Here is a 16073-nt window from a genome sequence, read left to right as displayed (position 1 = left end):
CTCATGAAAAACTAATAAGAGGTTATGTTAATAGATATAAACCTGGCGTCACCAAAGTTTCATAACTGCTCAAAGCATTGTCTGAAAACTGGAATATTCCCCCTTTTTTATGATTAAAATCAAATTATCCGTGACCTAAAACGTATACAAATTAAAAGTGAACTCCCGTCAATAAATATAAACAATTTATTGAACGAAAAATGGAGAAAAAAAATGGGGAGAGTTTAAGATTGGAAAGTGAATTTTTTTTTCAGTTTATTTAACTTTCTAAATTGAGGTACATTTCTCATTGGTTCATCTTTCTCTAAGCATATTACCTAGGGGAAGAAAAGCAATACATCTATATTTAGTTATGATTTTGCATACACCTTTTTGAAAGTACACCAAAATGGAACTAAAACTGTAGGAGATGTAGGTTATACGTCAATAACACAGCAATCAAACGAAAAAAAAAACCCAACTAATGACATTTAGCAGGCAACATAAAGATTTCAACAATACTAGTAGTTATAGGTGCCTACACAATATGTCAAATTTTTAATCATTACTAATTTTATCTATATAAAGATTTTCTTGAGGATTAATTTATCTATAGTTGAGATCCTGCTAACATATTTAACCCCGCCGCATTCTCTATGTATGTGCCTGTCCCAAGTCAGGAGCCACAGTAGTTCAGTGGTTGTCGTCTGTTTATGTGTTACATATCTGTTTTTCGTTCACTTTTTGTAAATAGATAGGTTTTTTTGTTTGAATTGATCTACATTGTCATTTCGGGACCTTTCATAGCTGACTATTCAGCATGGGCTTTGCCCAATGTTGAAGGCCGTATGATAACCTATAGTTGTTAGTTTCTGTGTCATTTTGGTATCTTGTGAAGAATTGTTTCAATTTGGCAATTATACCACATCTTTTTTTTTTTATTTTAACAGAAATGATAAAAAAATAAATACATGAAAGTCGAAAAAATATTATATGGTATGTATGACAGAAAAAAAGGGCTTCAGAAAGGTTTTCCTTAAATATCAAATGGTCACTTTTAGATATTTTTTCACTTAACCAGGTCATTTAAGGTAAACTATACAGTTTTAAACTCAGTGGCAGATCCAGAACTTTGTGTAAAAGGGGGGGGGGGCTCCAGTCACACTTCAGTGATTCCCTATATAATCAACCATTTTTTCCCACAAAAAGGGGGGGCTGTCCCTCCAGGTTCCGCCTATGAAACTGATCTGGTTCTCGGTTTTAACAATTTTTAAAGTATCAAACAAAGAAAAGTAGCGCAAAACGGGCATAACTCAGGAACAGTTAAAGTGTCACCAACTAAATTCAAACTTGATCTCTGTTTTGTGGTAATAAGCATTGTGTATATGTTTCATAACATTTGGTTGAGGCAAACTAAAATCAGAAAATGGAAACCAACTTCGTGACGACTAAAGTACTAAAGTATCAAACAAAGAAAGGTAACGCAAAATGGTCATAACTCCGGAACAGTTAAAGTGACGCCAACTAAATTCAAACTTGATCTCTGTTTTGTGGTAATAAGTATTGTGTATATGTTTCATAACATTTGGTTGAGGCAAATAAAATTAGAAAATGGAAACCAACTTCGTGACGACTAAAGTACTAAAGTATCAAACAAAGAAAAGTAACACAAAACGGGCATAACTCGGGAACAGTTTAAGTGACGCCAACTAAATTGAAATTGATCTCTGTTTTGTGGTAATAAGCATAATGTATATGTTTCATAACATTTGGTTGAGGCAAACTAAAATTAGAAAATGGAAACCAACTTCGTGACGACTAAAGTACTGACGGACATGGGTGAAACTTATGATATGAGACAAATTTTCACAAGAAACGAATTGAAACAGAAATAAATAACCACAAGTCACCCTACGGCCTTCAACAGTAAGTAAAGCACATACCACATAGTACCATATGAAGGCTTTGTAAACAGATATCAAACTAGTTGAAAAAAAATTACTTAAAATAAAAAAGATCATGATTGTTTAATCAGTAACTGTTATTTGGCAAGTGTCAATCGGTTCATTGATTTTTTCGGCATATCAAAGAAAAAAGGGCACGTGTCTAAATGGTGTATTCCTCCTATTCACACTTTTAAAAATCACTATTCCTTCAATAGATGGTTTGATTAATTATAAATTGGTTTTATAACATTTTAGGTTAATTAAAAATTCACCTAAGATTTACCTGTATTTTTAGCTCACCTGGCCCGAAGGGCCAAGTGAGCTTTTCCCATCACTTTGCGTCCGGCGTCCGTCGTCCTGCGTCCGTCGTCGTCCTGCGTCCGTCGTCGTCCGTCGTCGTTAACTTTTACAAAAATCTTCTCCTCTAAAACTACTGAGCCAAATTTAATCAAACTTGGCCACAATCATCATTGGGGTATCTAGTTTAAAAAATGTGTCCGGTGACCCCGCCAACCAACCAAGATGGCCGCCATGGCTAAAAATAGAACATAGGGGTAAAATGCAGTTTTTGGTTTATAACTCAAAAACCAAAGCATTTAGAGCAAATCTGACATGGGGTAAAATTGTTTATCAGGTCAAGATCTATCTGCCCAGAAATTTTCAGATGAATCGGACAACCCGTTGATGGGTTGCTGCCCCTGAATTGGTAATTTTATGGAAATTTTGCTGTTTTTGGTTATTATCTTGAATATTATTATAGATAGAGATAAACTGTAAACAGCAATAATGTTCAGCAAAGTAAGATTTACAAATAAGTCAACATGACCGAAATGGTCAGTTGACCCCTTAAGGAGTTATTGCCCTTTATAGTCAATTTTTAACCATTTTTCGTAAATCTTAGTAATCTTTTACAAAAATCTTCTCCTCTGAAACTACTGGACTAAATTAATCCAAACTTGGCCACAATCATCTTTGGGGTATGTAGTTTAAAAATGTGTCCGGTGACCCGGCCATCCAACCAAGATGGCTGCCACGGCTAAATATAGGACATATGGGTAAAATGCAGTTTTTGGCTTATAACTCAAAAATCAAAGCATTTAGAGCAAATCTGACGGAGTGAAATTGTTTATCATGTCAAGATCTATCTGCCCTGAAATTTTCAGATGGATTCGACAACCGGTTGTTGGGTTACTGCCCCATAATTGGTAATTTTAAGAAAATTTTGACGTTTTTTGTTATTATCTTGAATATTATTATAGATAGAGATAAACTGTAAACAGCAATAATGTACAGCAAAGTAAGACCTAAAGATAAGTCAAACATGACAAAAATGGTCAGTTGACCCCCTAAGGAGTTATTGTCCTTTATAGTCAATTTTTAACAATTTTCATAAAATTTGTAAATTTTTACTAACATTTTCCACTGAAACTACTGGGCCAAGATCATTATAGATAGAGATAATTGTAAGGAGCAAGAATGTTCAGTAAAGTAAGATGTACAAACACATCACCATCACCTAAACACAATTTTGTCATGAATCCATCTGCTTCCTTTGTTTAATATTCACATATACCAAGGTGAGCGACACAGGCTCTTTAGAGCCTCTAGTTTAAAAGAAAATATAGTTGATACACTGTTCAGTGGCGGATCCAGGGGGAAAAGGGGGGGGGTGGGAGTCCGGGGGTTGGAAACCCCCTTTTTTTGGACGATCAATGCATTTGAATGGGAGCATATAGTTGGAACCCCCTTCCCCCTTTTTAAAATGTCTGGATCCGCCACTGCTGTTGAAGTATATTACTTTAATAAAAATGTGATACACTGTTTATTTGCAAACTGGTTTTTTTCTTCAAAGCGTACCTTAAAATAAAGAATAAGTCAGATAGACAGAGGTATACGTAATATATGATTTAAAAATCATTGAATTTGTTAATCTAAAATTAGAAATGCAGCATATAATAATTTATCAACACAAACCACTGTTGTTTCCAGTACACACAAAGTATCTGGAGAAAAGCACAAGGAACAGGAATTTAGGTTCCATACTGCTATATGTCACTGTACCGCCTTCAACAATAAGCAAATCCCATACTGCATAGTCAGCTACCAAGGGCCCCAAAATCACAAATGAACAAAAAAATCAATTTGACAAATATATTTTTTTTTGTAACACAACAACAAATGACAACCACTGTATTACAGGCTCCTGACTTGGGAAATGTACACACATACAGAATGTGGCAAGGTGAAACATGTAAGTGGGATTCCAATTCTCCCTGTAAAACATAAACACAAAGTGGACATGGCCGGCTACTTGTACATACCAACACAAAAAGACACTAAGAACATATCTGAGAGTACTTGCAGTTACTGAAAGCTAATTTAAAGCCAAAACAACAAATAAAAAAAAATACACAACTAAATAAACTGCATGCTCTTTACTGACTATGAAACAAAATACTGATGGGATCATTACACAATACTGGGACTGAGACTACACATCATCTAAAGGGATGGCAAAGTAAGTCGACGAAACATTCCAGCACCCGCGACCAAACATTTTAAACAAATAAAACTACTGAAACATGAGGAATCTAGGCCTCAGCCTTGATTCACTATGCAGCATTAATGCCCCACCAAGAAGTAACAATAGTACAGTTTGGCGATGCAGCCACCCACCTTATTCACGTTGAATAGATTAATAAACTTGAATAGGCTAATATACGGTGGATTTCTGATGTGTGTGCTACAATGTATGATTTGCTTTAGTGTTGTTTACTTGTATTGTTTGTTTCATATTATAATGCTTGCGTGACTTTACTTTTGAATTTGTGTTATAAAAGAAATATTAGATAATTTGCTACATTTCTTTATTTCGATTGTTTATGCTATATGGTCACGTTTTTGTCTCTTTCACTTATTCAGAATTTCCATTCTCAACTTTATTCCATTTCTTTCAATTTTATTTGAATTAAAAACACAAAATTCAAACATATACAAAAATAACCTATATATCCAAAAAAACATTGGCCAATTAAAAGTTGATTAAGTATAATCCTTTGTTTGCATAAGTTTTCTTCCTATTCCCACATGACATTTTAACTTTTCTTACCAGATTTATAAAAAAGTGGGAATAGGAGGAATGAAACGTTTAAATAATGTTGAATATCTTATTTATTTATGATTATTTTTCTATGAAATTTGAATTTTTTGCATTAAATATCTATCTCTACCATAATATGTAAAAATAATATATATAACAGCACTCCTTCTAGTCCTTAGTGGCATTGTATAGGTCTTTAGTGCACTAAGGAGTCCTTAGCAGTGTTTAGACGCACCGTTTACTTTTACGATTCTAGACCAAAATAAAATTTGAATTTTGAGATATTGAGAAAAATCCAGGAATACAAATTTTTGAGGAAACCATGCACCAAATTCAGCAGTCCTACAGTATTAACTCTGTCTCTCCATCTAAAATTTCTATGCCATACTTTGTTATTACAATAAACAAATGACCTTTCATGAAATCAAGAGATATGAGTTGTAAATATAGAGGAATATGATTTTTTGTTGATTATGGTTGAAAGAAGTCCATTTACAGGGCTGCAAAACAGATATTATAAGGTACATAATGGTTTGTATCAAATCTGAACTGTTTTGTTCCAATGGTAACCAAAAGCAGATCAAGTGTAAATTAACTATCTAACTGTTGAGTATATTATTCAAACTCCATTATTTATATGTATCCAATACCTAGAAAACCATGTATTTGATGCTGATTCTGAATTAATTCAGCAATTTCAGACCGGTTGCTAGGGCTTTTTTTTTGGTTGCTATGGTCTTTCGGCCACTTAAATTAAAGCTTATATATTTTTTATCATTTTCAAACAAATCATAAGTTTTATTGTCTGTTAAATTGCATTTAATATAAAAAAAAATAGCAAAAATTTTGATAATGAACAAGTATTGTGTTTTGTCATTTTTAGCTCACCTGGCCCGAAGGGCCAAGTGAGCTTTTCTCATCACTTGGCGTCCGGCGTCCGTCGTCCGGCGTCCGTCGTCCGTCGTCGGCGTCCGTCGTTAACTTTTACAAAAATCTTCTCCTCTGAAACTACTGGACCAAATTAAACCAAACTTGGCCACAATCATCATTGGGGTATCTAGTTTAAAAATTGTGTCCGGTGACCTGCCCAACCAACCAAGATGGCCGCCATGGCTAAAAATAGAACATAGGGGTAAAATGCAGTTTTTGGCTTATAACTCAAAAACCAAAGCATTTAGAGCAAATCTGACATGTGGTAAAATTGTTTATCAGGTCAAGATCTATCTGCCCTGAAATTTTCAGATGAATCGGACAACCCGTTGATAGGTTGCTGCCCCTGAATTGGTAATTTTGAGAAAATTTTGCTGTTTTTGGTTATTATCTTGAATATTATTATAGATAGAGATAAACTGTGAACAACAAAAATGTTCAACAAAGTAAGATCTACAAATAAGTCAACATGACCAAAATGGTCTGTTGACCCCTTTAGAAGTTATTGCCCTTTATAGTCAATTTTTAACCATTTTTCGTAAATCTTAATTATCTTTTACAAAAATCTTCTCCTCTGAAACTACTGGACCAAATTAAACCAAATTTGGCCACAATCATCATTGGGGTATCTAGTTTAAAAATTGTGTCCGGTGATCCAGCCAACCAACCAAGATGGCCACCATGGCTAAAAATAGAACATAGGGGTAAAATGCAGTTTTTGGCTTATCACTCAAAAACCGAAGCATTTAGAGCAAATCTGACATGTGGTAAAATTGTTTATCAGGTCAAGATCTATCTGCCCTGAAATTTTGAGATGAATCGGACAACTCGTTGATAGGTTGCTGCCCCTGAATTGGTAATTTTAAGGAAATTTTGCTGTTTTTGATTATTATCTTGAATATTATTATAGATAGAGATAAACTGTAAACAGCAAAAATGTTCAGCTAAGTAAGATCTACAAATAAGTCAACATGACCAAAATGGTCTGTTGACCTCTTTAGGAGTTATTGCCCTTTATAGTCAATTTTTAACCATTTTTCGTAAATCTTAGTTATCTTTTACAAAAATCTTCTCCTCTGAAACTACTGGACCAAATTAAACCAAACTTGGCCACAATCATCATTGGGGTATCTAGTTTAAAAATTGTGTCCGGTGACCCAGCCAACCAATCAAGATGGCCGCCATGGCTAAAAATAGAACATAGGGGTAAAATGCAGTTTTTGGCTTATCACTCAAAAACCAAAGCATTTAGAGCAAATCTGACATGTGGTAGAATTGCTTATCAGGTCAAGATCTATCTGCAACAACAAAAGAAAGAGAGTTTTTAACGACCTCAGCTGGCTATAAAACCCTTGCACAATCAACTGAATTTTGCAGAAATTATTAATAGGATAGATTGCCCTTATATGATAATTTTTTATTACCTTTTTGGTTTTTTTGGCAAAGTGGGGGGGGGTTGCGCAACAACAAAACTACTTCACAACTTTCTCATTACTTTGCACTGTGTATGATGACCCTGCCTGCCCACATGGCTGAAATTAAACATAGGTTTCAAATGCACTTTTTAGTATTATATCTCTGAAACTAAACGACAGTACATGTACAACAGTTGCATTTATCATGCAACAATTGTAAATAAAAATATCAGGTGAGCGACACAGGGTCCTTGGACCCTCTAGTTATGAATTTTACCAATTTTTGTTGCCATGGTAACAAAAAATTTCAAAAAAACCCAGATGTTTTTTTCCTGTTTTCAATAATTCAATGTATGAACTTTAAGATGCAATAATAGTTTATAATGAACTTGTCTGCTCAATGTCAATTTTTCTTGATTTAAAGTATGATATTTAAGCTATTTTCAGAAAATGTCAAAATACAGATTTTTGCACCTTTTTAAATACCATTTTAGCCTAATATCAAAAAAAAATTTCATAACCTCAACATCAAAATATAAACTTCAAATAATGCCTAATTATATGTTGAAATTATTTTTTTTCTTGAAATTGTCATTATCATGAAATTGCTGCAACCAAAATATAGACATTTTCCAATTTTCATGCCTGATTTCATCATAAATTCCTCAAAAAAATGGCTGCATGTTTCCATAGTAACCGTTCAACAAAATTAAAAAAAAAAGCTTGCAAACTTTATTTCAATCTTAGCTAACTATTATATAAAAGAATAAAGCAGTTCTGAGACATACATGAATCACCCCCTGCCTGGATCTTACAAATAGCTGTACTTAAGGATTAACAAGATCTTTTAAAAAATAAAATATATTATGAATATTTAAAAGGTATTTAACTTAGGCCTATAATTTACTTGATAAATTTCAAATAATCATCAATTAAGGTAAGTTCACTTATTTTTTTATACGACAGTGAAAAAAATTTGCGTCGTATAATGGTATCATGTCGTAGTCTGTGTCTCCTGCATCGTCCGAAAACGCATTTAGTTTCTGGACAATAACTTAAGATTTAGAGAATGGATCTATATAAATATTTACCAGAAGGTTCAATACCATTAAAGGAAGGTTGGGGTTGATTTTGGGGGTTATGGTCCCAATAGTTTAGGAATTAGGGGCCAAAAAAGGGGCCCAAAATGAGCATTTTTGTAGTTTTCAAACAAAAACTTGTGTTTAAGTAGATGAATCTCTCTGAAATTATGCCACAAGTTTCCATATCACATCATTAAGGGATGGTTAGTAATGACTTTGGGGGTTATGGTTCAAAATTTTTGGAATTAGGGGCAAGAAAAGGGGGGAAACCATGTTTTTCTGGTCAATGGACAATTCAGACGATTAAAAATAAGTTTAAGGGAGGTAATTCAAAAACAGTTAACATACAATGTTTGGTATGTTTGGATTTACCTCCTTTACACTACTTGTCAATATTGTATTAAGAAATGTCAGGTTTTGGACTTATTGCCAAAAAGGGGGGTGGTAGTAGTTTTCAATTTTGTTTTCCAAATTTCTCAAATTCCAAATTTTTGAAAAGTTTGAAGAAAAAATCTTTAATTGCACAATATTGCATAATAGATTTGTAAGATCTTGACATTTGTTTTGTGTCAGAAACTAACTCATATTATGTCAAGAATTTGATCACAATCCAAATTCAGAGCTGTATAAAGCTTGAATGTTATGTCCATTTTTGTCCCAACTGTTCAGGGTTTGACCTCTGCAGTCGCATAAAGCTGCGCCCTATGGAGCACTTGGTTTTATCAGTAATTGGTTTGAAACAGCTTTAAAATTTTAACACTTTTAATTATAATTTAACAAACTTTTTTTTATTAGTTTATTCCCTTATAAATCATTATGTCTATTTTAGTATTTTTTAATTTTTATAAGAAGTGAATATATATTATTGCAATCAAGAAGAAATTCACATTTCAATTAAATTAGTTTTTTTTATTTGTTTACATTGAAAAGTCATGCTTTTATTAATGTTCTTTTAATTGTCCCCACCATACCTTAATATGAAATTATTCAAACTACTCTTCCAATCTTTCCATGAGTGATTTCCATCACTTTGATTCTCACTGTTGAAGGACATACAGAGACCTATAACTGCTTCTATCCACTTCATTTGATCTCTGATGAATAAGTTTCTTATTACCAATCCTACTGCTGCACCTTGTTTTTGTATTTTTTGTTTGTTTGCTCTAAAAATTATTGTTGGAGAGAGGACAAAAACAATGTAACATATTTTGATTATACCTTTAGGAATAGTATTGATTGGAGAGATTGGAGGTGGTGCAGAAGAAAAAGCATCTGAATATCTCAGGAATAATAACTCTGTAAGTAGATATAGCTGCTATAATTGGACTAGCCTGAATATCTCAGGAATAATAACTCTACATTTAAATAGGTCTACTATAATTGGAACTCCTTTAGTTTGTGAGTATGATACATATAATTGGGATTACGATATGTGAGATAAATGTTAATGCCTCAGTCTACCAACAGATACTGTAAATTCAGAAATTATTGTGTGCATTTATTGCAATTCTTTACCAAGTAAATTCATCATAGATACCAGGATTAAAATTTTATATTTACGCCAGACGCAAGTTTCGTCTACAAAAGACTCATCAGTGGCGCTCCAATCAAAAAATGTTTAAAAGGCAAAATAGAGTACGAAGTTGAAGAGATTATTAATAGACAAACATTCCAGTTTAATTTATATTGCAATTTCAGGAAATGATGCAAACTTACAATGCTATAAATAATTCGATGTTCAAATTTTAATTTTTGCAACACAATCTGTTTGCATTTTTCACAATAATAAAAACATCACACAAATCATTGAATGTGCAGTATTCATATAGTCTTGAGAAACAGACAATTGATTCTAACTAAAGCATTCTGATGAGCTAGTGAAAGATTAAAACAAGGATTTTGGTAGATCTAACACCACATCAAATTTGTAAATGAACAAAAAACCTGAAAGAAAAAATCCTGACATTGGACATACAAATGAAATAGTTTTAATTATATACAGGAATTGTTGGTAATAAAAATGGGAATCTAAACATTGGCATAACATAAGTATTGGTTTAGGGTTTGTATAAAGAAATTCTGATAGAAAATCATTAAATTTGAGTACACTGTAGTTACAAATAACAATACGGATGGGTAGATAGTAATGAATCCAATTTTATAACATGTCAAAAGTAGGCAGGTTTTTCTGACATTTGGATATAAAGATTTTCTACTGATTATTCACAATTCATTCTTCCTTATCAGGGACCAAATGCCAAACCAGTTATATCCTTTATTGCTGGAGTAACAGCACCCCCAGGACGTAGAATGGGACATGCTGGAGCTATCATTGCTGGGGGTAAAGGTGGAGCTGAGGAGAAGATCGAGTCATTGAGAGAAGCTGGAGTAGATGTAACCATGTCTCCAGCTCAGCTAGGAACAACTATGGCTAAGGTAATAATTATACTATGGGGGAGGGGTCACTGGTGTAGATGTAACCATGTCTCTAACTCAGCTAGGAACAACTATGGCTAAGGTAATAATTATACTATGGGGGAGGGGTCACTGGTGTAGATGTAACCATGTCTCCAACTCAGCTAGGAACAACTATGGCTAAGGTAATAATTATACTATAGGGTAGGGGTCACTGGTGTAGTTGTAACCATGTCTCCAGCTCAGCTAGGAACAACTATGGCTAAGGTAATTATTATACTATGGGGGAGGGGTCACTGGTGTAGATGTAACCATGTCTCCAGCTCAGCTAGGAACAACTATGGCTATGGTAATAATCATACTATGGGGGAGGGGTCACTGGTGTAGATGTAACCATGTCTCCAACTCATCTTGGAACAACTATGGCTAAGGTAATAATTATATTAAAGGGGGGATTAGCTGGTGTCGATGTAACCATGTCTCCAGCTCAACTAGGAACAACTATGGCTAAGGTAATAGTTGTACAAAAAAGGGGGCACTGGTGTAGATGTTCCCATGTGTCCAGCTTAACCTCGAATAACTATGGCTAAGGTAATAATTAAACTGTTATAAAATAATTGATATCTTTGCAATTTTCCTACATAAAAAGATGAGTAAATGAATCACTATTGAAATTCAACATCTCTCTGAGTGTTGTGGTTCTAAGCATCGTGTATGAGTTTCTGAGTGTTGTGGTTCTAAGCATTGTGTATGAGTTTCTGAGTGTTGTGGTTCTAAGCATTGTGTATGAGTTTCTGAGTGTTGTGGTTCTAAGCATTGTGTATGAGTTTCATAGAATTTAGATGAGACAAACTCTAAGTTAGAGAGTAGTAACTCAATAATTTGATTTAATTTTCCAAGTTAAAAAGAGGCATAACTCTAGATTTGTAAATGAATCAATGCCAAAATTCAACCTCTGTTTGTGTGTTGTGATTCTTTGAACTGTGCATGAGTTTCATAAAATTTGAAAGAGGTAAACTTAAGTAAAGTATGGAAACAAAAATGGGACAGATGGAAGGAAAGTCAAGGGTAACACTTAATTCCATATTTGACTAAGGCTGGGCATAGAAACACACATTTTTATGCAGTTGAATATCAATTTAAGATAATAAGTTAAAGCCAGAATAACCATTCTTCCATTTCCATACACTTGTGTATTATGTTTGTTTACCTATCTATTTTCAGGCTATGAAGGCAGCAGGAAAGTGATGATCAGATTCCTTAAGATATTTATAGACATTAATCAATAATTTAGACAAAGATTTTCATGATTGTTATATTTATGAATTATGTGATGAATAAACAATAAACCTTATATTTGGATGACTTGAATTTGCTCTGACATATGCAAAGCAGGAAAGAAACTGTAAAATCAGTATTAAAGCTTCCATCAAAAGTCAGAAAGCTTCAATTAAAAGTCAGATTTTGCTGATATGGTTAGTAAGTGTTACATCAAAGACTGTATTTCAGATTACAATACATTTTGCTCTGTTTGTTTTGGTACTTTACAGTGAGATTGTTGAGCTTTTGATGACAAAATTGGTTAAATGTCTTAGCTATAGCCATTTATAATTTGTCCGGAATCTGTGTTATTTGGTCCACAGACTACATGTGATCAAAATCTTACAAAAAGCTTCCAAATGGCTGTCTTGAACTTGCTGTTATGTTCCAAATGGCTGTCTTGAACTTGCTGTTATGTTCCAAATGGCTGTCTTGAACTTGTTGTTATGTTCCAAATGGCTGACTTGACCTTGCTGTTATGTTCCAAATGGCTGACTTGACCTTGCTGTTATGTTCCAAATGGCTGTCTTGACCTTGCTGTTATGTTCCAAATGGCTGACTTGACCTTGCTGTTATGTTCCAAATGGCTGTCTTGAACTTGTTGTTATGTTCCAATGTTTACACTTATTAATCATTAAGGCTGTAACATGTATTATATAATATTGGGACAATAAACTAGAGGCTCTAAAGAGCCTGTGTCGCTCACCTTGGTCTATGTGCATATTAAACAAAGGACACAGATGGATTCATGACAAAATTGTGTTTTGCTGATAGTGATGTGTTTGTAGATCTTACTTTACTGAACATTCTTGGTACTTAGAATTTTCTCTATCTATAATAAACTTGGACCTTTAGATACAGTGAAAAATATTTTGTAAAAATTTACAAAAATTTACCAAATTAGTGAAAATTGTTAAAAATTGAATAAAATGGGCAACAACTCCTTAAGGGGTCAACTGACGATTTTGGTCATGTTGACTTATTTCTAGATCTTACTTAGCTGAACATTATTGCTGTTTACAGTTTATCTCTATCTATAACAATATTCAAGATAATAACCAAAAACAGCAAAATTTCCTTATAATTACTAATTCAGGGGCAGCAACCCAACAACAGGTTATCCGATTTATCTGAAAATTTCAGGGAAGATAGATCTTGACCTGTTACACAATTTTACCCCATGTCAGATTTGCTCTAAATGCTTTGGTTTTTGAGTTATAAGCCCAAAACTGCATTTTACCCCTATGTTCTTTTTTTAGCCATGGCGGCCATCTTGGATGGTTGGCCGGGTCACCGGACACATTTTTTAAACAAGATACCCCAATGATGATTTTGGCCAAGTTTGGTGTAATTTGGCCCAGTAGTTTCAGAGGAGAAGATGTAAAAGATTACTAAGATTTACGAAAAATGGTTAAAAATTGACTATTAAGGGCAATAACTCCTAAAGGGGTCAACTGACCATTTCGGTCATGTTGACTTATTTGTGAATCTTTTTTTGCTGAACATTATTGCTGTTTACAGTTTATCTCTATCTATAATAATATTCAAGATAATAACCAAAAACAGCAAAATTTCATTAAAATTACTTATTCTGGGGCAGCAACCCAAAACCGGGTTGTCCAATTCATCTGAAAATTTCAGGGCAGGTAGATCTTGACCTGATAAACAAATTTACCTCATGTCCGATTTACTCTAAATGCTTTGGTTTTTGAGTTATAAGCCAAAAACTGCATTTTACCCAAGGTTCTATTTTTAGCCATGGCGGCCATCTTGATTGGATGGCTGGGTCACTGGACACATTTTTCAAACTACATACCCCAAAGATGGTTGTGGCCAAGTTTGGATTGATTTGGCCAAGTAGTTCCAGAGGAGAAGATTTTTGTAAAAGATTACTAAGATTTACGAAAAATGGTTAAAAATTGACTATAAAGGGCAATAACTCCTAAAGGGGTCAACTGACCATTTCGGTCATGTTGACTTATTTGTAAATATTACTTTGCTGAACATTATTGCTGTTTACAGTTTATCTCTATCTATAATAATATTCAAGATAATAACCAAAAACAGCAAAATTTCCTTTAAATTACTAATTCAAGGGCAGCAACCCAACAACAGGTTATCCGATTTATCTGAAAATTTCAGGGCAGATAGATCTTGACCTGTTACACAAGTTTACCCCATGTCAGATTTGCTCTAAATGCTTTGGTTTTTGAGTTATAAGCCAAAAACTGCATTTTACCCCTATGTTCTATTTTTAGCCATGGCGGCCATCTTGGATGGTTGGCCGGGTCACCGGACACATTTTTTAAACTAGATACCCCAATGATGATTTTGGCCAAGTTTGGTGTAATTTGGCCCAGTAGTTTCAGAGGAGAAGATTTTTGTAAAAGTTAACGACGACGGACGACAGACGACGGACGACGGACGCCAAGTGATGGGAAAAGCTCACTTGGCCCTTTGGGCCAGGTGAGCTAAAAAGACAGACATGTAACAATAATTTATGACTTTCCCTGTTATGTTGAAACAGATTTTTTTTATATTATTGTCGAAATCCGGATCTGGTGTACTAAAAATATATTGACACCGTATGTTTGTGGCATAACATCGTGGCCACAAGTTAATTTTATTCTGTTTAGTGTTAAATTTATATTAAGATCCATTTTGTTACATCTTGTGATCAATTTCATTTGGCAATCGCCAATGGCAGTCAGCAGGGTTAAAGAACATCAGTTGTTCGACCTGTTTGTCAAATGCGTTTTGTTTAAAAAAACTTTTTCACTTTTTTGGTCTTTTGGAAAATGTTGTTTGTGCTGTTTTTAGACCCTTCTACAACGAAATTTGTTTTACATGCACACGTATAAAAATTGCGGTTTTTATCCAACGCAATCATAGGTTTGAACGTAGTTTTCAATTTAGACTTATATATGTATTTATATATGGTAGTTATGTGTGAAGTAAGTAATTATACCCCACACAACAAAGTTGCGGAGGGTATACTGTTTTTGACCTGTCTGTCAGTCCTATTATTGTCATTGCAACTCCTCTGAAACCACACAACAGAATTTCATGTGCCACAGAAGACTCAGAAGAATGTATGACATAGGGATTACAATCCAGTGTAAACCATTTGTATAAAGCTTTATATTTCAGAAGGTAGAAAACCTGGATATTTAATCTTTCTTGTATGCATATACATGTACTATATGTTATGAAGTTTTTGTCTGTCATAAGTCCATTGTCCTTGAGCTCAGTTTCAAGGTTCAGTGACTGCTTGAAAAAAGTATTTTTTTTGTCATGTGAAAATCAAATACTATAGGCAAAAGGTCAATGCACATTTATCAGATAGTATAGGCAAACGTTTAACTATTTGGTGTATAGAATGATTATACAATGTATATGTTTGTCTGGCAGGGTACATATGACCTTGACCTAATTTTTATGGTTCTGTGGTCAATGTTAAGTTTACATGATACTCAAAATAAACGTAACGTGACCCATTCTTATAACAAACTTTCAATATCAATTCAATCATTAGCAGGAGAGAATCTTTTTTTTTTAACTTAAAACAGTTATGCACTTTCAGGACCTTACTGTTGCAAAAACATTATTACAGTACAGTGCCTCTAAATAATGGTTTGGGTAATACAGTCTTACTCCAAAAGCCCTACTATGACTGGGTTTCCTCATCCAATTTCTTCTTACAGATTTTTTGAAAAATTATACTTAAATAACAGTGGAGATTTTTTTGTTATTAGGTTTAAGATAAAACAGCAAAGATCAATTTAAACAACACATTTATTTGGAATTCAAATATTCAAATGTATTCAACATGTATATAAACAATAAACATATAGAAAACAGTAAAACAGTAAAACAACAAAAGTAT

General features: G+C 33.7%; 1 protein-coding gene across 1 annotated transcript in view; it reads left to right on the top strand.

The window, feature by feature from the left end:
• The window catches only part of LOC143073640 (succinate--CoA ligase [ADP/GDP-forming] subunit alpha, mitochondrial-like), a 31583-nt gene extending 19354 nt beyond the window's left edge, over positions 1 to 12229 (top strand). Inside the window, exons 7-9 of the mRNA XM_076249326.1 lie at positions 9677 to 9750; positions 10700 to 10888; positions 12092 to 12229. Coding sequence (XP_076105441.1) covers positions 9677 to 9750; positions 10700 to 10888; positions 12092 to 12115 — 287 coding nt within the window. The 3' untranslated portion in view covers positions 12116 to 12229. The remainder of the gene's footprint in view (positions 1 to 9676; positions 9751 to 10699; positions 10889 to 12091) is intronic.
• Positions 12230 to 16073: the final 3844 nt, after the last annotated feature.

Source organism: Mytilus galloprovincialis, chromosome 4 (genome assembly GCF_965363235.1).
Source record: "Mytilus galloprovincialis chromosome 4, xbMytGall1.hap1.1, whole genome shotgun sequence".
Lineage (NCBI taxonomy): Eukaryota > Metazoa > Mollusca > Bivalvia > Mytilida > Mytilidae > Mytilus > Mytilus galloprovincialis.
The sequence above is the reverse complement of the archived record's forward strand: the minus strand, read 5'-3'. Positions and strand labels throughout refer to the sequence as shown.